This window comes from Somniosus microcephalus, chromosome 8, assembly GCF_052327205.1.
Source record: "Somniosus microcephalus isolate GS21.2 chromosome 8, FLI_Smic_1.0, whole genome shotgun sequence".
NCBI lineage: Eukaryota > Metazoa > Chordata > Chondrichthyes > Squaliformes > Somniosidae > Somniosus > Somniosus microcephalus.
Window position 1 is genome coordinate 6369542 of NC_140994.1, and position 25295 is coordinate 6394836.

Below are 25295 nucleotides of genomic sequence, written 5' to 3' on the forward strand. Positions count from 1 at the left end.
GAAGAATGAGAGTAGCAACCCGGAGGTCCTTAGAAAGGATAGCAGGATGCTTGGCCTCCTCTGGCATAGCAGATTTGTTTAGTCTCCCTCCCACCCTCAGTACTCCATCTTGCAGTGTAGGGTCCAGCTTGTAGATATGACTACCTTTCTTGATTGGAGTATTTCGCTGTAGAGCTTCGATTTCTTCTGGGTATCTTTGTCTTTGACTGAAGCGAACTATCTCCTTCTCAGCCTTGGCCAAATCCTCCACGGTCAGTGAATTCTTGCCCAATGTGGTCTTGTGCTGATGCATGTACTGCTGTAGAAGCATTCTCTGCTTATCAGGGTTACTTTCATACTGACTGATAGTGGCTCGGTACTCTTTTCTCTTACCGCTCCGGTGTAGCAGCAACTCTTTCAACCTTAGGAACCATGCAACTGCTTTCCTCAACCGGTGCCATCCTGAGAAATGGTTAACAAGCTTGTTCACTGTGTCGAAGTTCTCTTTCGTATTTATGAGATTTACTGTGACTGATCTCTTGACTTCGACGTCGTCTTCCGCAATCTGACTTGGCATATCTGGTCTTTCTGGCCATGATCTCTCTGTTTCCAGCAGATAACTTGGGCCTTGTATCCAAGTTTCGCTCCTCGTGAAGTTTTCAGCCTTCAATCCCCGTGAGGCTTGATCTGCTGGGTTTAATGAGGTGTTTACATACCTCCATTGAGATGGTTGTGTAGCTTCTCTAATGGATGAGATTCTGTTTGCTACGAAGGCCTTGAAGCGTATCTTCTCATTCTCTATATACTTCAGCACCGTCGTGCTATTCGTCCAGAAGACAGATTCTTCTAATGGGAGCTGTAACTCTTTACGCATCACCTGGTCAACTTTAACTGCAACAACCGCTGCCGTCAATTCCAGTCTCGGGATGGTGACCTGCTTCAGCGGAGCCACCCTGGATTTCCCCATGAGGAAGGCACAATGTTTCTGGCCCTGTTGATTTGTCAGCAAGAGGTAAGTAGCCGTGCCATAGCCGTCCTCACTGGCGTCCGAGAAATGATGTAGTTGAGCCGTCCTTGTAACTCCAAAACTCGCGGGCTTGATGCATCTACTGACGTTGAAGCTAGAAAGTTGTTGCAAATCTGTCAGCCATCTGTGCCATCTCTGAGCTTGACCTTCTGGGATATCTTCATCCCATCCTCTCTTGTCTCTACACAGCTCTCGTAGCATCAGCTTCACCGGCAGAATGAGTGGTGCCAGGAATCCGAGAGGGTCGTAGATGGAACTGACCACGGAGAGAATCCCTCGTCTTGTGGATGGTCTTTCGTTCACCATTATCCTGAAGTTGAACGTGTCTGACTCGATGCACCATTGTACACCAAGAGCTCTCTCGATAGGAAGGACATCGTGGCTCAGGTCCAGATCTTTGACTTCAGTGGCTCTTTCCTTTTCTGGGATAGAAGCTAGAACTGCTCTGCTGTTGCTTATCCACTTAGTCAGATGGAATCCTCCATTCGAACACAGAGTTCTAAGGTCTCTTGACAGTGCGATGGCATCGTCTTCTGTTGACGCGGACTTCAGACAGTCATCGACATAAAAGTTTCTGAAGATTGTCTCCACGGCCTCTGATGGTGCTTTGCCTTTGCCATCTTCTGCAGTTTTTCTGAGAGCGTAGCTTGCACAGCTGGGAGATGATGTGGCTCCAAACAAGTGTACGGCCATTCTACATTCCACCATCGCTTGACTAACGTCGCCATCTGGCCACCAAAGGAAACGCAGAAGATCAGCATCTTCATCAGGGATTCTGACTTGGTAGAACATTGATTCTATGTCTGCCATCATGGCAATGAGCTCTTGTCTAAACCTAGTCAAGACGCCAATGAGGGTATTAGTAAGATCAGGACCTTGAAGCAGCTGATCATTCAGTGAAGTTCCTCTGAATGAGGCGGCGCAGTCAAACACTACACGGATCTTTTTCTTCTTTGGGTGGTACACCCCGTGATGAGGAATGTACCAGACCCTTCCATCGTCTCTGTTCAACTGTTCTTCAGGCACTTTTACAGCATAGCCTTTCGCTATGATGTTTCTCATGAAGTCTTTGTAATCTTCGTGAAAGTCGGGGTTCTTGTTCAGCTTTCTCTTTAGACTGATGGCGCGTTGCTCTGCTATGCAGCGATTGTTCGGCATCTTCGCGGTCTGTCTTCTCAGTGGCAAACCAATGTGATAGTGGCCATCAATGAACTGTGTAGACCTTGTCATCAAATCCATGAACTGATGGTCTTCTTGTGACATCTCTGTCTTTTCCTCACAGCTGCGTTCTGAGAAGTCTGCGTTGAACTGCTGTATCAACAGCTCTTCAATGCTTGCGATCGAGATGCGATTAACTGTGACATTTTGTCGTTCCTCCTTGTTCGACTTGTTGCCATCATCTCTCCTTACCGGTCCATTGATTACCCATCCAAGGGCTGTCCTGACAGCGTAGGGTCCGTCATCCTTGCTGTTTATCACCTGCCATGGCTCCATAGTTTTGTAGGCATTGGTTCCAATTAATAGGCCAATTTCTGCTTCAATGTATGGGAGACGCACCTTTTCTAGGTAAGGCCATCTATCCACATCCTTCTGCAGGGCTAGGTTCCCTATTCTAACAGGAATCTCCCTCTGTGTGAAAACATTAGGCAGGTCTATGAAGTCCTTCTCTTCAAGTCCACACACTTCTAGGTCTGACAGGATATAACTTTGCATTGCCTTCTCATGACCCATGGTGCGTAATAGGATTTCTGTTCTTCTGCCTCTAACGTTCAGCTGTCGCATGAGTGATTCTGTGCAGAACGTTGCTGAACTACCTGGATCCATGAAGGCGTAAGTCTCCACAACCTTCTCACTCCTCTTAGACTTGATCCTTACTGGTACGATGGCGAGAATACAATCACTGTCACCGGCCCCAGTAAGTCCACAAGTCTCTGGTTCTAGTGACACCAGAGCACTTGAAACAACCGTCTCGTCGGTATTGTTTTCTTCACTCTTCTTAGGGACTTGTTCTTCTTTATGGATATGCAGCAGACTGGGATGTTTCCGAGTGCACTCTCTGCATGTTGTTCTTTGCTTACAGTTTCTACTCAGGTGCCCCTGAGAGAGACATCCAAAACATAGGCCGTTGCACTTCAGGAATTCGATTCTGTCCTTATGTGGCTGTGCTTTGATGTCGCTGCAGAAATCCAATGTATGATTCTTCTGGCAGAATAAGCATGGCTTCTGAAAGGCATCAGCAGACGTCCCTGTGCTGCTCCTTTTGGTAGAGGAGTTCTGGGGCCTTTCTTCCTCGGCCTGAGTGACGATAGTTGCAAAGCTGCTTCCCCTGGAACCACCTTTCCTGAGAGTCTTTGATTCAACAGGCTTGGCTTTCACTCTTCCATCAGTAGTCGGGCTGACATCCTGGATGTTTCCAAACAATGGGTCCCTAGCAATTTTAGCCTGTTTGTCTATGAAATTCACTAAGTCTGCAAACCTGGCTCTACTTTTCCGTCTCTCCATTATCTCAAAGGCTGTTCTTCTCCATTGTTCTCTCATCCTGTAAGGAAGCTTAGAGATGATGATTCTCATAGTCGTAGGATTGTCCATCTCTTCCATGAATTCAACATCCTCCATGGTGTTGCGACATCCTATGAGGAAAAGAACGTATGCGTTCAATGCCTCTCCGTCCTCCGATCTGATCTGTGGCCACTTGGTAGCCTTTTCAATATATGCAGTGGCTATCTTCAGCTCGTTACCATAGTGCTCCTGCAGCAACTTCCTGGCTTCTATGTATCCCCGGTCCGGTCTCATGTGTTCACAGCTTCTGACCAGGTCTTGTGGTTTACCACTGGTGTACTGTCCCAGGTAGTACAACTTATCACTGCTGCTCTCTGTTTTGGAGTCAATGGCTTGTTCAAAGGATCTGATGAAGGACTTATACTTGAGTGGGTCGCCTTGGAACACTGGTATGTCTCTTTGAGGGAGTCGAAACAGATTCTGTTGTTTTACAAGCATCTCTGTAATTTCGTTCTGACGTTGCATCACTCGGTATAGGCTTCTCCCTGTGTCTTCAGGCCTCTGGTGGTCATCAGCAGGGTCTAGTCTAGACCGTCTGACGTCTGGGGTAGCATCACGTGCTCCTGTTAGTGGAGAGGCCACTCTTCCACGCTGTAATGCCAGGGGATTGCCTTCGGGCTCTGTTGTAACTCTTGAAGGTGCCCTGGATCCAACTCTATGTGACAACGTTGACTGGCAGTGGCTCCCGCCATCCCGTGAGCCTTCATAATCTTCGTACGCACTCAACCTGGCGTCTGAGACCTCGATAGCTGTTTTTATCTCCAGCTGTTCTTTCTTTGCCTGCACCTGGGCCCGTTGGGCCAGCACTTGGGCCTGCAGTTGGGCCTGTTGGGCCTGCAGTTGGGCCTCTTGGACCTGCAGTCGGGCCTCTTCCCATTCAAGAGCTTGCTTCTCCGCTAAAGATGCTGCGCGCGCCATCAACGCCGCCCGTTCAGCCTCCGCTCTCATGCGTCGCGATGAGCTTGTGGTGGAAGCGACTGACCTGCGTCCAGAAACAGAGCTACCTTCATTTCGATTTTTGCTCGGTCTGGCGGAAGTCTCTGAAATGCTATCGTCTGGTCTGACTTCATCGTCAACTTTATCTTTCTCTGCTGTATCAGCATCTTGACGGATCTTTAAAATCCACTGTTCCGTGGCCTTGATATAGTCCTTAATGCTGGTTGATTTAAGATCAAACCAGTTGTGCTGATCATCGTTTCCCTCTTCTTCAGACAGAAGTGCTAATACATCTTCATTGAGTACATTAAATTCTTCATGCAGCTTGGAGAAATCGTAATACATTATGTCTTCAGCTTTCTTAATATTAGCATTATCTTCCATGAGGCGATCAATTATCTTCATTTTTCCAGTTATCTGAGCTAATTTAGCCTTCCTTGCACCTATGCTTCTATGTAACTTCTCTTCCATTGCCTTTGGGGTGAGCTTTATTTCCCTCTTTTGGCTAGCAATCCTTCTGGCTGAGGGAAGCTCCTGGCTCCGTAAGACCTCGGCCATTTTACCCGCAGCTCTTATTTAGCTTCTCAATAGAATGAACAAAGCAAGTAACAGTCACTGTACCTTCGCTTTCTTATATTGTCGTCTGGCTCCGTGACCATTCATGTATACGTTCGCTGACGATTCCGTCCCTTCCTTCTTAGGGAGCAAGTTTTTGACTAATGTATTGGCGCTTCTTAGTTTCCAAACAGGCAGGCCACTGAGCTGTGGGGCCTTTAACAACGAGTAGACGCATGTCGAAATAAAACGTTCCCAAACGTAGCTTTGTCTTTTAAACTGTTTACTATCTTAACAAACGGAATTACAAAGCAAACACGTATAAACGAACACGGTCAAAAACTGTACTGCTCCAAACCTCACAGCTTCTGCCTCTTTCGACCACGTGCAGTTTAAACTGTAAAATGGCTGCACCCATGTGTGGCTTAAGGACTGTTCCATTGTGGCAAGAATGAAGGGGGTGTCGGACTATACTACTGGAGCAAGAAAATAGGGGGTTTCTTAATACAATAAGTCGGCCAGGTAAATTAACTGTATTATGCCATTTAGCCACTATTTTAAAGTATTTTCTTAAGCTTTTATGGCTCTTACAACAGGACTGAGTGTCCCAGCACTGACTGTGTGTGTAACAGGACTGAGTGTCCCAGCACTGACTGTGTGTGTAACAGGACTGAATGTCCCAGCAATGACTGTGTGTGTAACAGGACTGAGTGTCCCAGCACTGACTGTATGTAACAGGACTGAGTGTCCCAGCACTGACTGTGTGTGTGTGTGTAACAGGACTGAGTGTCCCAGCACTGACTGTGTGTGTAACAGGACTGAGTGTCCCAGCACTGACTGTGTGTGTAACAGGACTGAGTGTCCCAGCACTGACTGTGTGTATAACAGGACTGAGTGTCCCAGCACTGACTGTGTGTGCAACAGGACTGAGTGTCCCAGCACTGACTGTGTGTGTAACAGGACTGAGTGTCCCAGCAATGACTGTGTGTGTAACAGGACTGAGTGTCCCAGCACTGACTGTGTGTGTAACAGGACTGAGTGTCCCAGCACTGACTGTGTGTGTAACAGGACTGAGTGTCCCAGCACTGACTGTGTGTGTAACAGGACTGAGTGTCCCAGCACTGACTGTGTGTGTGTGTAACAGGACTGAGTGTCCCAGCACTGACTGTGTGTGTAACAGGACTGAGTGTCCCAGCAAATCAAATCAAATCAAATCAAATCAACTTTTATTGTCATTGTTAGTGCACAAGTGCAGTACAACAAAATGTAGGCTTGCGGCTCCCGAGAGTGTACATTTAGATTAAGACATTTAAACATTCAACATAGATTTGGCTTGTAATACATTAACATAAACATAACCATAATAAAGTGCATTGGCAGATGTGCAGGCTTTAGAGTTTATTTGTGTAGTTCAGTAGGATGACAGCCCTGGGAAAGAAGCTGTTCCTAAATCTGGTCGTTCGGGTGCGAATGCATCTGTAGCGTCTCCCAGATGGCAGGAGGGCGAACAGACTGTGGCTGGGGTCGGTAGGGCCTTTGATGATGGACTGTGACCTCTGTAAACAGCGTTTCTGGTATATGTGCTCGATGGTCGGTAGCCAGATGCCGGTAATGCATTGGGCAGTTTTGACTACCCGCTGCAGGGCTTTCCGGTCATAGTAGCTACAGCTGCCATACCATACTGTGATACAGTTTGTCAGGATGCTCTCTATTGTGCAGCGGTAAAAGTTAGAGAGGATCAGGGGTGACAGGTTACATCCCTTCAGCCTCCTTAGGAAATATAGGCGCTGCTGGGCCTTCTTCACCAGAGAGGAGGTATTGAGGGACCAGGAGAGGTCTTCCGTGATGTGGACTCCGAGGAACTTAAAGCTGTCCACCCTTTCCACCACAGCCCCATTGATGTGGATGGGGGTGTGACTTCCGCCTTTAGACTTCCTGAAGTCCACAATGATTTCTTTGGTTTTCTTGATGTTAAGGGCCAGGTTGTTATCGGCGCACCACTTCACGAGATGCTGGACCTCCTCTCTGTAGGCTGACTCATCGTTGTTGGTGATCTGGCCTACTACCGTGGTATCATCCGCAAACTTGATGATGGTGTTGGAACCATGCACAGCCACACAGTCGTGGGTGAAGAGGGAGTAGAGGAGGGGGCGCAGCACACATCCTTGTGGGACCCCCGTGTTCAGGGTCAGGAGGGCTGTGTGTGTAACAGGACTGAGTGTCCCAGCACTGACTGTGTGTAACAGGACTGAGAGTCCCAGCACTGACTGTGTGTAACAGGACTGAGTGTCCCAGCACTGACTGTGTGTGTGTAACAGGACTGAGTGTCCCAGCACGGACTGTGTGTAACAGGACTGAGTGTCCCAGCACTGACTATGTGTGTAACAGGACTGAGTGTCCCAGCACTGACTGTGTGTGTGTAACAGGACTGAGTGTCCCAGCACTGACTGTGTGTGTAACAGGACTGAGTGTCCCAGCACTGACTGTGTGTGTAACAGGACTGAGTGTCCCAGCACTGACTGTGTGTGTGTAACAGGACTGAGTGTCCCAGCACTGACTGTGTGTAACAGGACTGAGTGTCCCAGCTGTTGTGTATGTAATATGTGTGCTACTTTGAACCTATGGACAGGACTGCACTACTTGTTGGGCGTAGTGATACGCAGTACCACTCCTGGCCATAGGGGTATAAATAGTACTGTGGGTACTGATCCCCCTCAGTTCCCGCCTGTGGGCATGAAGTAAAGACCTATGTATAGTCCCTACCTCCAACCAGTAAAGACCTGTTTGAGTTATACGTTTAAGTCTTTGTGTTAATTGTTCAATACAATACACATACTTAACACTGGCGACGAGTCGGTTCGAACCCTGCGGCAGTTATTCCACAGCGGCTTCGTCCAAAGACAGGACGTTGAAGAGAGGTTCCAATCCTCAACACCCCACTGAAAACTGAAGGGCAGCAGAAATCCTGACAGCTTCCAGCGACTGGAAGCGACAGGCATTAGGACCCTGAAGCCTCCATAACCTCGTGGGTAAGCCAGAGCCCGGGAGGGCGCGAGCGGGTAAGCCAGAGCCCGGGAGGGAGCGAGCAAGAGCCGCCGAGCGGGTGAGCCAGAGGCCGGGAGCCGCTTCAAGCGGGAGGCGCTTAGCGGGCCAGCGATCGCACCGGTGATAAGGGCTGAGAACCGTTTCGGGCGGGCGGCGCACCAGCGATCGCACAGGAGATAAGAGCCGCAGTCGGGCTGAAAGTCAGCGACGAGAAGCGCGGGAAAACCGCCATTGAAGTGGGCGGGGAGAGCGAGAAGCGCGGGAAAGCCGCCATTTTTCACGGGAAAACCGCTGGGGAAGAAGGCAGAAGCGGGAAAACTGCCATTTTGTGGGCGGAGGACGACGGCAAGAGCGGGAAGCCGCCATCTTGGATAACAGTAAAAAAAAAAAATCTGAGAAATTGCAAATCTGATAAAGTACTACAATGCCTAAACACGGGAATATTAGCAACTTTGATAGTGACATCGAAGATTGGGCCATATATGTTGAACGAGTTAAAAATTATTGTAAGGCCAATAAAATTCGTGAGGCTGATAAAGCACTAACATTATTAAATTTAATGGGTGCGAAGACATACGGGCAATTGAAACACCTGTTATCACCAGATGAACCGGCGGATAAGACGTTCGATGAGATTGTTACTGTCCTGAAAGATCATCTAAACCCCACGCCGCTGATGCTAGCGGAACGATTTAAATTTTACGACAGAAGGCAGCTACAGCATGAAAGCAATGCTGATTATTTGCTGGAATTGCGTAAATTAGCGAAATATTGCCAGTTTGGAACGGGACTGACAGAGGCACTTCGAGACAAATTTGTGTGTGGTTTATTTAAACAGGATACACAAAAGCGACTGCTCGAGGAGAATGAGCTGACGCTTGAGAAGGCGGTCACTATGGCAGCAGCACACGAAGCCGCAGCGAGAGGCACGGCAGTAATGCAGCTACGGTCACCGGAGCTCAGTGCACACAAATTGGGTGTGAGTTCTGGCAAATGTTATCGTCGTGGAAAGACAACGCATGATCAGAACCAGTGTTGGTTTAAAAACCAAGAATGTAGAACTTGTGGTAGGCTTGGACATATAGCTAGAGTATGCAGGTCAGGGAAGAAGACCAGCAACAAGAAGTCACCGCAAGGAAAATACGCAAAGGTACACAAGGTGACCGAACAGGAGTCCGATTCAGACGCTAGCAGTAATGAACTGGCTAGCTTAAGCTGTAATGAACTGGCTAGCTTAAGAGTACTCAACGCTGGTAAGGGTGCAGACCTCCAGACAATTTGGGTCACTCTTCAGATAGAAGGAGTCCAAGTAAAACTGGAATTGGACACTGGATCGGCATTGACGGTCATAAATAAGAAAGATTACGGAAAGTTATTCCAACATATTCCCCTACAGGATACGGGGATTATATTGAAAACATACACGGGGCAAAGAGTGTACCCCATCGGGAAAATAGAGATTGCAGTGGTCCACAAGGGCGAAGACAGTCAAATAATGGACTTATATGTGATATCTGAAGGAGGTCCTCCACTACTAGGACGGGAGTGGATTAGGAAAATGAATATGGACTGGCATTTCCTACAAACAATAACGAGTGAGAACTCGGTGAAGATAGTCGGCCCAGACTCTGGAACGGATGATGGTAAGCCCAACTCAGGTGCAAAAGACAAAGTTTCAGCACAGAATTCCACTGAGCAACAACAACATAGTTTAACTGTGGATTCTGAGTCTGGCAAGTCTACTGATGTGCCCATTTCTGAGGGACACCGGGCTCGAACTCAACTCCATTTCAAACTACAACAGCAATTAGAACAAATGCTTCGCCGTTTTGAGCAAGAGTTGAATGCAACGAAAGAGTTCTTTGATATAGAGTTGGAGAATCTGGAAAGACAACAGAAGCAGCTGATGGAGAAAATGGAGCAGGAGCACACAAAACGTCTGATGTCAGAGGAGTTCTGCATATGCTGAAGGACAGGACTCTGAAATGGGAAAAACTTGAACATGAACTTCAATATTCAAACGAAAGGGGTTCGGAGCTCTCAAAGGTTATTGGAAGAGCTGAGGTGGCAACACAGACTGAGATGACTGCAACAGAGCAGCCCTTGGATGCCAAAAGTACGCTGACTCACGTCAACGTAGAACAACAGACCGCTGAAACAGCTGCTCCGGTAGAGGGATTGCATAGTCCGATCAATCAATCTCCAAAGGAAGTTGAAGTATTAAAATCACAAATGAGGTCACTAGTAAACGACTTGCTGAAAGCCCAGAAAAAGCTGGATGCAGAGGTACACATGAAGAAGTCTCTTCAGGAAAGATGTCTGGATTTGGAACAAGAGCTGGCTAACGTCCAGCTGGGTATGGAGGAAATAGACGACCCTCTCACTGGTCTAGCTCAGGACGACACCGAGTATTACGATGTCCTGTCCTGCCCAGCTTGTAACTTCGACTCCCAAAGTGCAGAAATCATGGAGGAGCACCAAAAGTCTACGGAACATCGGGAGAAGCTGGCTCTACGACGGAAACAGGAGGAAGAGAAGGAGGAACTGCGCATGCAGCTGGCAGCTGTGGCAGCTGACAATGGAGCCCAGAGAGTCTCCAAGAAGCAGAAAAGGAAAAGTAAAAACAGAAGATGACCCATCTGAACCATTATCACCTCTACCAGATCACACACGTGGTCCCTCCGAACGGAGCCAATTCAGTTCGGAAGTTCAAACTGTTAAATCCATGGAAGGACTATTGAATGAGTCACTCCAGCAACGTGAACCGACTACACCACAGAGATTGAATCTGTGAACTGTTTTCCGCAGAGACTGAATCTGTGATCTGTTTTGACATGAAGTTATCTATGTATCTATGTTATTCTGTTATGTAAACCTGAAGTTATATATGTATATATGTTATTACGTTATGTTAAATGGGGAGATGACTGTAAAGCTAGGAAGGGAGGAATGTGTATGTAATATGTGTGCTACTTTGAACCTATGGACAGGACTGCACTACTTGTTGGGCGTAGTGATACGCAGTACCACTCCTGGCCATAGGGGTATAAATAGTACTGTGGGTACTGATCCCCCTCAGTTCCCGCCTGTGGGCATGAAGTAAAGACCTATGTATAGTCCCTACCTCCAACCAGTAAAGACCTGTTTGAGTTATACGTTTAAGTCTTTGTGTTAATTGTTCAATACAATACACATACTTAACACCAGCACTGACTGTGTGTGTGTGTGTAACAGGACTGAGTGTCCCAGCACTGACTGTGTGTGTGTAACAGGACTGAGTGTCCCAGCACTGACTGTGTGTGTGTAACAGGACTGAGTGTCCCAGCACTGACTGTGTGTGTGTAACAGGACTGAGTGTCCCAGCACTGACTGTGTGTGTAACAGGACTGAGTGTCCCAGCACTGACTGTGTGTGTAACAGGACTGAGTGTCCCAGCACTGACTGTGTGTGTAACAAAGGCCATCAGTCCCGGAACATCGCGGCCAGTCTGGTTGAGGAAGACTGCCTCTGTATTGCAGGATCACGGTGGAGTCTCCCATTCTGGTTACACTGTGCCTGACGTCAGGGAGGTGTCACATGGCCTGTGGAAGTGACAAGCAAATGCCAAGCAGCCCAATGACTGCTGGTTGATTGGATGCTGTTTACCAAACAGTAGAGGCATCGCTCACTGCGAGATCTCACAGCGCCTGTTCCCCTCGTATTTATCTTGTGGTTTGCCAGGGGCTGAAGTTATTAAGTTTTCACTGCAGTCATCCATCACCTGCACACAAGTTAGCGCAGCATTGCTGGGTCCTTGGAAATGATGTCTTGTACAATAATTAAGTAAATGAGAAAGTTAAATCTTGTTTGGGAGCTTTGAGAAATGAAATGGCAGTGAGTTTGGCAGCCTCTCCATGAAAATTAAGAGACATTTCGCACTCCCTGAGCAACCCCAGCGTCATATTTTACCCAAGCAGAGGGAAATTGACTCGTAATTAGTGCTGTCATGGAGTTTTTTGATGGGCGAATAATTCATTAAACGTTTTACTGTGAGAGGTTCTAATGGGGAATCGTACCAGAGGGCTGGATTTAAACCTCATTATGGCTAACATGCCATTAATACAGATTCAACCCACTTTACTAAACTTACTTACCAAAGGCAGTGAATGAAGGCAAGCAAGTCAGGTTGGGACTCGTTTTGAAGGGTAGCTTTTTTTTTGTTTTGTGTCGACCGTTAGTCTGTTCTGTGTTGAGCCTTGGCACCTTCCGCTGCCCTTGAGGTCGTTGTGGGAACCAACGTTGCTGCTGTCGGGTCTGAGCTGAGGCAGGTCTCACTGGACCAGGAGGGCACAATGCCGCTCCATAAAACTCTTGTACATTTGCTTATTTTTATATATACTTATAGAAGCTAAGCCCTCCGTGGCATTGCTCGCCGTTAAGTCGGACCGTGCACTGTTTTATAAGGGCGGGAGCGTTATACCATGTGATGGACAATGTATCGTTCTGCTGCTAAGGCAGAGTTGTCTGCTTAAGGTCACAAAGTTTATTTGCTGCTAAGTGAGGTCAGTCAGAGTTCAATTGCAAATTGTTAATTTCAGGCTCCAGGCCACTGCCTGCCGTTCCATTTTTTTTTCATAAAAAAGCTTGTTTTTGCATTTGTAAAAAAGTGTAACATTTGGAATGTGATGGACACAGGCTGGCTGCGAGACATTTCTACATATACACATATATATTGATAGAGGGTGCGGAGGAGATTTACCAGAATGGTTCCAGGGATGAGGGGCTTCAGTGATGTGGAGAGACTGGAGAAGCTGGGATTGTTCTCCTTAGAGCAGCGAAGGTTAAGGGGAGATTTAATGGGGGTGTTCAAAATCATGAAGGGTTTTGATAGAGTAAATCGGTATCCAATCATTGCACTGCTTTCCGCTGGCTAGTTGGCACTGCCTTTCAGATGATAGCACAGGAGGTGCCCAGGAGAGTGTGGGTATTTCCAGGCCCCCCCCCCCGGGAGAGTGTGGGTATTTCCAGGCACCCCCCCCCCCTCCCGGGAGAGTGTGGGTATTTCCAGGCCCCCCCCCCGGGAGAGTGTGGGTATTTCCAGGCCCCCCCCACCCCCGGGAGAGTGTGGGTATTTCCAGGCCCCCCCCGCCCCCGGGAGAGTGTGGGTATTTCCAGGCCCGCCCCCCCCCCCCGGGAGAGTGTGGGTATTTCCAGGCCCGCCCCCCCCCGGGAGAGTGTGGGTATTTCCAGGCCCCCCCCCCCCGGGAGAGTGTGGGTATTTCCAGGCCCCCCCCCCCGGGAGAGTGTGGGTATTTCCAGCCCCCCCCCCCCCCCCGGGAGAGTGTGGGTATTTCCAGGCCCGCCCCCCCCGGGAGAGTGTGGGTATTTCCAGGCCCCCCCCCCCACCCCCCGGGAGAGTGTGGGTATTTCCAGGCCCCCCCCCCGGGAGAGTGTGGGTATTTCCAGGCCCGCCCCCCCCGGGAGAGTGTGGGTATTTCCAGGCCCCCCCCCCCCCCGGGAGAGTGTGGGTATTTCCAGGCCCCCCCCCCGGGAGAGTGTGGGTATTTCCAGGCCCGCCCCCCCCCGGGAGAGTGTGGGTATTTCCAGGCCCCCCCCGGGAGAGTGTGGGTATTTCCAGCCCCCCCCCCCCCCCGGGAGAGTGTGGGTATTTCCAGGCCCCCCACCCCCCGGGAGAGTGTGGGTATTTCCAGCCCCCCCGGGAGAGTGTGGGTATTTCCAGCCCCCCCCACCCCCCGGGAGAGTGTGGGTATTTCCAGGCCCCCCCCCCCGGGAGAGTGTGGGTATTTCCAGCCCCCCCCACCCCCCGGGAGAGTGTGGGTATTTCCAGGCCCCCCCCCCCCGGGAGAGTGTGGGTATTTCCAGGCCCCCCCCACCCCCCGGGAGAGTGTGGGTATTTCCAGGCCCGCCCCCCCCGGGAGAGTGTGGGTATTTCCAGGCCCCCCCCCCCCCCGGGAGAGTGTGGGTATTTCCAGCCCCCCCCCCCCCGGGAGAGTGTGGGTATTTCCAGGCCCGCCCCCCCCGGGAGAGTGTGGGTATTTCCAGGCCCCCCACCCCCCGGGAGAGTGTGGGTATTTCCAGGCCCCCCCCCCCCCGGGAGAGTGTGGGTATTTCCAGCCCCCCCCACCCCCCGGGAGAGTGTGGGTATTTCCAGGCCCCCCCCCCCCGGGAGAGTGTGGGTATTTCCAGCCCCCCCCCCCCCCCGGGAGAGTGTGGGTATTTCCAGGCCCGCCCCCCCCGGGAGAGTGTGGGTATTTCCAGGCCCCCCCCCCCCCCGGGAGAGTGTGGGTATTTCCAGGCCCCCCCCCCCCCCCCGGGAGAGTGTGGGTATTTCCAGGCCCCCCCCCCCCCCGGGAGAGTGTGGGTATTTCCAGGCCCGCCCCCCCCCCCCGGGAGAGTGTGGGTATTTCCAGGCCCCCCCCCCGGGAGAGTGTGGGTATTTCCAGGTGGTCCCAGGGGGTGATGTTAATATCTGAGGGTGTGTACCATTGTGAGGGGTTTTGATAGAGTAGATCGGGAGAAACTGTTTCCACTGGCAGGAGGGTCGGAAACCAGAGGACACAGATTGAAGGTAATTGGTAAAAGAGCCAGAGGAGGAGATGAGGAGAATGTTTTTACGCAGCGAGTTGTTGTGATCTGGAATGCGCTGCCTGAAAGGGCGGTGGAAGCAGATTCAATAGTAACTTTCAAAAGGGAATTGGATAAATACTGGAAATGGAGAAAATTCACAGGGCTCTGGGGAAAGAACGGGGGAGTGGGACTAATTGGAGAGCTCTTTCAAAGAGCCGGCACAGGCACGATGGGCCGAATGGCCTCCTCCTGAGCTGTGTGATTCCATGATTGACGCCGGCTGTTGTGTAAAAATGCAGATTTTTTTGTGCCCCTCTCCCCACCCCCATCCTGGACCACTGAGTGATGCAGTTCCGTGGGTCCAAGCAGCCTTCTGTTAGCTCGCTCAAGCAGCTATTCCTCATGTGTCACCCGAGGCAGAGAGTGCCCACAGGCTATTTGGCAGTGGGGGCATCGCAGCCTGTCCTCACCCAATGTCTCCACTTTCCCACAGGGAGTTATTTGATAGCGATCAGGAGCAGGAACCCTGATCATCGTCTCTCCCTATTCCAGGAATACTGAAACTAATTACATCCCCTCGGATTGAGTCTGGAAGGTTGAAGGGTGATCTGATCGAGGTGTTTAAAATTATAGAGGGATTTGATTGGGTAGAGAGAGAGAAACTATTTCCTCTGGTGGGGGGAGTCCAGAACAAGGGGGCATAACCTTAAAATTAGAGCCAGGCCGTTCAGGGGTGATGTCAGGAAGCACTTTGTTATGAATCTTATGATCCATGAAGAAAGACTCATGAAATAACACTGGACGGCCAGCTGGTGGCGCCGTCCAAGGAGTATAAATACTCTGGCGTGGGCCCAGCTTGCCCAGGACAATGTGTAAACAGGAACTAGTGAAAGATAACTAGACCGCCATGTTTTGAAACAAGTTGATTAAAGCCTTGCTTTATACTCGAACCAAGTGCGTAGTGAGTTTTATTACGTTACACTTCTTCACACAAAGGGTGGTGGAAATCTGGAACTCTCTCCCCCAAAAACGCTGTTGAGGCTGGGGGTCAATTGGAGTTTTCAAGACTGAGATCAGTAGAGTTTTGTCAGGTGAGGGTATCAAGGGATTATGGAGCAAAGATGGGTAAATAGAGTTGAGGTACTGTTTGTGGGATCTTGCTGTGCCACCACATAACAACAATCGCTGCACTCCAAAATGTAGTTAGTGTGAAGTGGTTTAGGCATTTCAATGGTGTTAGAACACAATATAACTGCAAAGATTTCTTCCTCTTTTCATGGCATCCCATGGACTCTAAGGGAATCAGGGGATCGGGCGGGAAAGTGGAGTTGAGGTCGATGATCAGCCATGATCCCATTGAATGGCGGGGCAGGCTCGAGGGGCCGAATGGCCGACTCCTGCTCCTCTGACCCCTGATGAAAATCAGATACAGTGTCAGGTTGACCACGCTGGTCGCAATGGCAGCTCCGAGTCAGAAGGTGGCAGGTTCAAGCCCCACTCCAGGACCTGAGCACAGAATCTGGGCTGGCACTCCCAGTGCTGCACTGTCAGAAGTGATGTTAAACTGAGGAAACGTCTGTTCAGGAGGATATTAAAAGATCCCATGGAGATATTCTGGTTAAGCCAGAGACATATTACCTGTTGATTCCTTTGTCGCTATTTTTGCGCAATTGCTGGTTTAAAGTGGCTGCCACTTTTTGCCTATTTAAGAACAGTCAGTCTACAAGAAATCATCATCTATAGCTCCTTCACCTTTCCACATGAGAGACACGATGCAAGGCCAAATACTTTTATCCTCTTTCAGACTTTATTTGGAAAGGACAGAATGCAAAAGCATTGCAGGTTTGAGAGCTTGGATAGAAACATAGAACAATAGGAGCAGGAGTCGGCCCTTCGAGCCTGCTCCGCCATTCAATAAGATCATGGCTGATCCTCTATCTCAATACCATATTCCCGCTCTCTCCCCATACCCCTTGATGCCTTTTGTGTCTAGAAATCTATCTATCTCCTTCTTAAATACATTCAGTGACTTGGCCTCCACAGCCTTCTGTGGTAGAGAATTCCACAGGTTCACCACCCTCTGAGTGAAGAAATTTCTCCTCATCTCAGTGCTAAATGTCCTACCCTGTATCCTGAGACTGTGACCCCTCGTTCTAGACCCCCCAGCCAGGGGAAACATCCTCCCTGCTTCCAATCTGTCTAGCCCTGTCAGAATTTTACACGTTTCAATGAGATCCCCTCTCATTCTTCTAAACTCTAGTGAATACAGGCCTAGTCGACCCAATCTCTCCTCATACGACAGTCCTGCCATCCCAGGAATCAGTCTGGTGAACCTTCGCTGCACTCCCTCTATGGCAAGTATATCCTTTCTTAGGTAAGGAGACCAAAACTGCACACAGTACTCCAGGTGTGGTCTCACCAAGGCCCTGTACAACTGTAGTGAGACATCCTTGCTCCTGTACTCACATCCTCTTGCAATGAAGGCCAACATACCATTTGCCTTCCTAACTGCTTGCTGCACCTGCATGTTTGCTTTCAGTGACTGGTGTACAAGGACACCCAGCTCTCTTTGTACATCAACATTTCCCAATCTATCACCATTTAAATAATACTCTGCCTTTCTGTTTTTCCTACCGAAGTGGATAACTTCACATTTATCCACGTTATACTGCATCTGCCATGTATTTGCCCACTCACGCAACTTGTCTAAATCGCCTTGGAGCCTCTTTGCATCCTCCTCACAACTCACAGTCCTAGCAAACTTGGAAATATTACATTTGGTTCCCTCATCCAAATCATTGATATATATATTGTGAATAGCTGGGGCCCAAGCATTGATCCCTGCGGTACCCCACTAGTCACCGCTTGCCACCCCGAAAAAGACCCATTTATTCCTACTCTGTTTCCTGTCTGTTAACCAATTTTCAATTCTTGCCAGGATATTACCTGTAAACATCTGGCAGTATTCTCTGACTATATATGCTGTGTCTTTATGCATCTCTCCACTTCACCTGACGAAGGAGCAGCGCTCCGAAAGCTTGTGATTTCAAATAAAGCTGTTGGACTATAACCTGGTGTTGTGTGACTTCCTACATTTGTCCACCCCAGTCCAACACCGGCATCTCCACACCAAGGATATTACCCCCAATCCCATGTGCTTTAATTTTGCACACTAACCTCTTATGTGGGACTTTATCAAAGGCCTTCTGAAAGTCCAAATACACCACATCCACTGGTTCTCCCTTATCTATTGTACCAGTTACATCCTCAAAAAACTCCAGTAGGTTTGTCAAATACGATTTCCCTTTCATAAATCCATGTTGACTTTGTCTAATCCCGTTAATGTTTTCTAAGTATGATGTATGACAGTTCTCTTGTTTTGAGATGATTATTATCTGTTGAGGCTCCTAATGACAGCATTCCTGGGTCACGACTGACTGGGACCCACAAATAGACATTGCTCCTTCCTCGTGAAACATCCTCTTGTTAATTTGAAAGTATAATGAAGGATTGATTGATGATATTGAGTATTGCTTAAGTCGCAAGTGTCAGCAAGATGCTTCACCATGTTTACAAGTTTAAAAAAGAAAGGGGGAGAAATTCGGTTGGTAGCGCCAGCGATTAGCGCCTAAAGAGCCCGAGATTTGGGGCGTTACCCAATTTTCGGGCAGGCGCAGTGAACCCAGCGCTTCCTGCCATATTGAGTAGCCTTTTAGCGCCGGCGCTAACTCTTTGCGCCCACTCGCGGGCGCAGGCAAATCATGACGTCATTTCAGTGTGCAATGCCTTTTTGGCGCCCCGGACCGGATATTCAGTGGCGACCCCCTCCGTAGCGCCTGGCGCTAATAGTGACAGCTTACCTGGGCCTTACCAAGTCGCTCTCGGGCTGGAGGAGCGTTATTTAAAGGGGACTGGTGTGGTTTAAAAGCGGCAGCCATTTTTGGATCACAACTTCCTCGAGAGCTACAAAGAGTTGCTGAGCTGCACACTGAGAGCCATTTGACCACTGAGCCAGCGCAGGCAGACGATCTTCAGCCTTCTGACCATCACCTTGCTGTTGGTGAGCCTTGACAACGGGGAACCTTCCTGTGGGCACTTATTATGGGGGCTGCATTGGAGGGGAACGTCCTGTTGCTGAATCATCTGGAAAGGGCACTGAGACGCTGGAAGAGGGGGGTGGGCATGGCCAGACGGAGGAGGGCCAACAGACATCGCCACAGCAGACCTTGCACTGGCAGGGTTATCCGACAGCAGTTTTCCTACATGAACATGCCGGAGGAGCAGTGTGTCAGAAGGCTGCGATTTAGAAAGGAGGTGGTGACTGAGCTGTGCCAGCTGCTTCAGCCAGATCTGCAGCCTCAGATAAGGTGCAGGACATCTCTGTCGGCGGCTGAGAAGATGGCTGCTGGCCTGAACTTCTACGCGAGCGGCTCTTCTCAGGCTGCACGTCAGAGGCTGATCAGAAGTAGCTTCTAGGCCCCTCTCACGGAATGCTTGCTGCCATTCCAAGAACAGGAATGGAACCGGTCTGATACCCCCAAGCCTGTGAAGGGCAAGATGCATGTAAATAGCAGGCATGGCCATTGTAACTGAAGAAAGTGTTTCATTACACAAAATGTGGTTCCTTCAAACATGAGAAAGCTATGGCAGCAGTAAGCAAAACTAATACTCTGACACATAACTGCCTCTCACACCCGGGAGACTGTCCAAAACATAAATCACATTCCGACCATCTTCCTTGGCCTTGATTCCACTGCGCCAACCAAAGCATCCAATGCCCCATCAGTGAGGCGTTCCGCCCTCTGCCTCACCCTTTCCATGTCTTGCTAGGCTGGTGCGCCACAGGTAGGCTCCCACCGCTTTGAAGGCCTACAAGGCAATGAGTGTGTCTGGTGATGCCAATTGATCTGCCCCTTTAAGAGCTGGCCGGCGCCACTGTGTCTCAGGGAAAGTGATTATTGACAGGACCCTCGCTGCGCCCCGCCGCCGTGAAATTGGGTTGCGCCGCCGGGTTAGCGCCTTAAGAGTAGCGTGCAGCGCCTGATTTAGCGCCGCAATCACCTTTAGGGGCGCTGCAACCCAATATCGCGCTAGGTGGCGCTAAATTGCGCCTGGCGCTAAACTTTGCATATCGCCAGGACTAGTGCCCCAAACGCGGCTATACCGAATTTCTAGGCCAAAGACTTGTATTTCTATAGCGCCTTTCACCACCTCAGGATGTCCCAAAGCGCTTTACAGCCAATGAAGCACTTTTGGAGTGTAGTCACTGTTGTAATGTAGGAAACATGGCAGCCATTGCGCACAGCAAGCTCCCACAAACAGCAATGTGATAATGGCCAGATAGTTTGTCTAATGATGTTGGTTGAGGGATAAATATTGACCAGGACACCGGGGAGAACTCCCCTGCTTTTCTTCAAAATAGCGCCTTTACGTCCACCTGAGAGAGCAGACGGGGCCTCAGTTTAACATCTCGTCCGAAAGACGGCACCTCTGACAGTGTAGCGCTCCCTCAGTACTACACAGTCTAGATTTTTTTGCTCAAGCGTCGGGAGTGGGACTCGAACCCACAACCTTCTGACTCAGAAGCAAGAGTGCTACCCACTGAGCCACGGCTGAAATTGTAAAATGAAACAAATCATCTTATTCTCTGTGTAAACCATGGAACCCGTTGATTCGATTTTGCTCTCACTATCTGTTGTTCTATATATGAACCAGCATACTGTAACTCCAGGGTGCGTGTAATTCTGAGAATGGTCTTGTTCTGTCTTTCTTTCAGATAAAATTCTCCAACAGTACGTCCAGCACGACCATCCCCAAACAGAGGAAGCTGTCGGCCAATTACGAGACGGAGCAGGAGGTGTGCATGAAGTATTTTGAGCAGTGGTCTGAAGCGGACCAGGTGGAATTTGTGCAGCTTCTGATCTCCCGAATGTGCCATCATCAACACGGACACATTAACTGCTACCTGACACCAATGCTGCAGAGAGATTTTGTCACCGCTCTGCCAGGTAGGTGCATTTTGTGCCAGTCAATGATCAAAAAGGCATTTTGAGGGTTTATCGGTCCTCGAATTTACGACATTGAAACATGCAGGCTCTCTAGTGTTTAAACTATCCTCGTGTTCAAATCCCTCCGCGGCCTCGCCCCTCCCTTTCTCTGTAACTTCCTCCAGTCCCACAACCCTCAGAGATCTCTGCGCTCCTCCAGTTCTGGCCTCATCTCCAACTCCCACTCCCTCCGCCCCACCATTGGCGGCCGTGCCTTCAGTTGCCTGGGCCTAAGCTCTGGAATTCCCTCCCTAAACCTCTCCGCCTCTCCCTCTCTCTCCTCCCGTAAGAAGTGCCCTAAAACCTACCCCTTTCGCCTGTCCTAATATCTCTTTATGTGGCTCAGTGTCAAATTTGCTCTGATTGCACTCCAGTGAAATGTCTTACAACGGTGTTGGATAAATGAGGAGTTGTTGTTGAAGTACCGGGTTTCTGCCATTAGAGGCCCTCGGAGAGCCATGTGCTGTGGAAGGACTCGCTCAGTAAGCAGTGAAGAACATCAGTTTGCTTCACATGTCCGATAGCTTCAAATGTATCCGTCCCCCTCCTCATCCCCTCAAACTGTACGCTGACGACACCTGGCTCTACCTCACCACCACCTCTCTCGACCCCCCGCTGTCTCTGATTTGTCACGCCGTTTGTCCGACATACACTTTCTGGTCCCCACCACAAACTCTGTTCCCTCGCCACTAACTCCATCCCTCTCCCCGCCCACTGTCTGAGGCTGAACCAGGCCGTTGGCAACCTTTGACCCTGAGATCAGCTTCCGACCACATATCCGCGCCATCACTAAGACCGCCTACTTCCACCTCCGTAACATCGCCCGCCTCCGCCCTTGCCTCAGCTCATCTGCTGCTGACACCCTCATCCATGCCTTTGTTACCTCTAGGGGGAAATTTCTTCACCCAGAGGGTTGTGGGGGTCTGGAACTCGCTGCCTGAAAGGGTGGTAGAGGCAGGAACCCTGACCACATTTAAAAAGTACTTGGATGTGCACTTGGGATGCTGTAACCTGCAGGGCTACGGACCAAGAGCTGGGAAGTGGGATTAGGCTGGATCGCTCCTTGTTGGCCGACGCAGACACAATGGGCCAAAATGCCCTCCTTCCGTGCTGCAACTTTCTATGATACTATAATAGACTTGACTATTCCAACACTCTCTTGGCCAGCCCCCCACCTTGCACCCTCCGTAAACTTGAACACATGCCCGTATCCTAACTCGCACCAAGTCCCGTTGTCCCATCACCCCGGTGCTCGCTGATCTACATTGATCCCGGTCTGGCAACGCCTCGATTTTAAAATCCCTCTATAGCCTCTCCCCTCCCTCTCTCTGTAACCTCCTCCAGACCTACAACCTTCTGAGATCTCCGCGCTCCTCCAATTCTTGCCTCTAACTTATTCCCGATTTTGTGGGGTACGGTAAGATAGTGGTTATGTTTCTGGACTAGTAATCCAGAGGCCTGGACTCATGATAGTGTCCAATTCTGAGCACCGCACTTTAGGAAGGATGTGAAGGCTTTAGAGAGGGTACAGAAAAGATTTACGAGAATGGTCCCAGTGATGAGGGACTTCAGTTACGTGGATAGACTGGAGAAGCTGGGGTTGTTCTCCTTGGAGCAGAGAAGGTTGAGAGGAGATTTGATAGAGGTGTTCAAAATCATGAGGGGTCTGGACAGAGTAGATAGAGAGAAACTGTTCCCATTGGCGGAAGGGTCGAGAACCAGAGGACACAGATTTAAGGTGATTGGCAGAAGAACCAAAGGCGACATGAGGAAAACTTTTTTACGCAGCGAGTGGTTCGGATCTGGAATGCTCTGCCTGAGAGGGTGGTGGAGGCAGACTCAATCGTGACTTTCTAAAGGGAATTGGATAAGTATCTGAAGGAAAAATAATTGCAGGGCTACGGGGAAAGGGCGGGGGAGTGGGACTAGCTGAAGTGATCTTGCAGAGAGCCGGCACGGGCTCGACGGGCCGAATGGCCTCCTGCTGTGCTATAACCATTCGATGATTCGATGGTCCAGAGACATGAGTTCAAATCCCACCCAATTCAATTAAAAAAAATCTGCTGACCATGAAACTACTGGATTGTCAGAAAAACCCATCTGGTTCACTAATGTCCTTCAGTGAAGGAAATCTGCCGTCCTTACCCGGTCTGGCCTATAAGTAACTGCCCTCTGAAATGGCCTAGCAAGCCACTCAGTTGTATTCAAGAAGGCGGCTCACCACCACCTTCTCCAGGGCAACTGGGGATGGGCAAGAAATGCCGGCATTGCTGGCGACGCCCACATCCCGTGAATGAATTTTAAAAAACGATTTTAATCGCTCCACCACTGGCGGCCGTGCCTTGAGCTGCCTGGGCCCTAAGCTCTGGAATTCCCTCCCTAAACCTCTTCGTCTCTCCACCTCTCTCTCCTCCTTTAAGGCGCTCCTTAAAACCGACCTCTTTGACCAAGCTTTTGGTCACCTGCCCTAATATCCCCTTATGTGGCTCGGTGTCAAATGTTGTTTGATAATCGCTCCTGTGAAGCGCCTTGGGACATTTTACAACATTAAAGGCGCTATATAAATACAAGATGATGTTGTTCAGGCACCCACTGCCCCATCAAACACTCCCAGGCCAGGTACAGCACGGGTTAGATACAGAGTAAAGCTCCCTCTACACTGTCACATCAAACACTCCCAGGGCAGGTACAGCACGGGTTAGATACAGAGTAAAGCTCCCTCTACACTGCCCCATCAAACACTCCCAGGGCAGGTACAGCACAGGTTAGATACAGAGTAAAGCTCCCTCTACACTGTCCCATCAAACACTCCCAGGGCAGGTACAGCACGGGTTAGATACAGAGTAAAGCTCCCTCTACACTGTCCCATCAAACACTCCCAGGGCAGGTACAGCACGGGTTAGATACAGAGTAAAGCTCCCTCTACACTGTCCCATCAAACACTCCCAGGGCAGGTACAGCACGGGTTAGATACAGAGTAAAGCTCCCTCTACACTGTCCCCATCAAACACTCCCAGGGCAGGTACAGCACGGGTTAGACACAAAGTAAAGCTCCTTCTACACTGCCCCATCAAACACTCCCAGGGCAGGTACAGCATGGGTTAGATACAAAGGAAAGCTCCCTCTACACTGTCCCATCAAACACTCCCAGGCCAGGTACAGCACGGGTTAGACACAGAGTAAAGCTCCCTCTACACTGCCCCATCAAACACTCCCAGGGCAGGTACAGCACGGGTTAGATACAGAGTAAAGCTCCCTCTACACTGTCCCATCAAACGCTCCCAGGGCAGGTACAGCACGGGTTAGATACAGAGTAAAGCTCCCTCTACACTGTCCCATCAAACGCTCCCAGGGCAGGTACAGCACGGGTTAGATACAGAGTAAAGCTCCCTCTACACTGTCCCATCAAACGCTCCCAGGGCAGGTACAGCACGGGTTAGATACAGAGTAAAGCTCCCTCCACACTGTCCCATCAAACGCTCCCAGGGCAGGTATAGCACAGGTTAGATACAGAGTAAAGCTCCCTCTACACTGTCCCATCAAACGCTCCCAGGGCAGGTACAGCATGGGTTAGATACAGAGTAAAGCTCCCTCTACACTGTCACATCAAACACTCCCAGGGCAGGTACAGCACAGGTTAGATACAGAGTAAAGCTCCCTCTACACTGTCACATCAAACACACCCAGGGCAGGTACAGCACGGCTTAGATACAGAGTAAAGCTCCCTCTACACTGTCCCATCAAACACTCCCAGGGCAGGTACAGCACGGGTTAGATACAGAGTAAAGCTCCCTCTACACTGTCCCATCAAACACTCCCAGGGCAGGTACAGCACGGGTTAGATACAGAGTAAAGCTCCCTCTACACTGCCCCATCAAACACTCCCAGGGCAGGTACAGCACGGGTTAGATACAGAGTAAAGCTCCCTCTACACTGTCCCATCAAACACTCCCAGGGCAGGTACAGCACGGGTTAGATACAGAGTAAAGCTCCCTCTACACTGTCCCATCAAACACTCCCAGGGCAGGTACAGCACGGGTTAGATACAGGGTAAAGCTCCCTCTACACTGTCCCATCGAACACTCCCAGGGCAGGTACAGCACGGGTTAGATACAGAGTAAAGCTCCCTCTGCACTGTCCCATCAAACACTCCCAGGGCAGGTACAGCATGGGTTAGATACATAGTAAAGCTCCCTCTACACTGTCCCATCAAACACTCCCAGGGCAGGTACAGCACGGGTTGATACAGAGTAAAGCTCCCTCTACACTGTCACGGGTTAGATACAGAGTAAAGCTCCCTCTACACTGTCCCATCAAACACTCCCAGGGCTGGTACAGCACGGGTTAGATACAGAGTAAAGCTCCCTGTACACTGTCCCATCAAACACTCCCAGGGCAGGTACAGCACAGGTTAGATACAGAGTAAAGCTCCCTCTGCACTGTCCCATCAAACACTCCCAGGACAGGTACAGCACGGGTTAGATACAGAGTAAAGCTCCCTCTACACTTTCCCATCAAACACTCCCAGGACAGGTACAGCACGGATTAGATACAGAGTAAAGCTCCCTCTACACTGTCCC

General features: G+C 49.9%; 1 protein-coding gene across 1 annotated transcript in view; it reads left to right on the plus strand.

Moving 5' to 3' along the window:
• The window catches only part of LOC147113267 (F-box and WD repeat domain-containing 11-B-like), a 232015-nt gene that overhangs the window by 130567 nt on the left and 76153 nt on the right, over positions 1-25295 (plus strand). Inside the window, exon 4 of the mRNA XM_085996113.1 lies at positions 20445-20676. Coding sequence (XP_085852239.1) covers positions 20445-20676 — 232 coding nt within the window. The remainder of the gene's footprint in view (positions 1-20444; positions 20677-25295) is intronic.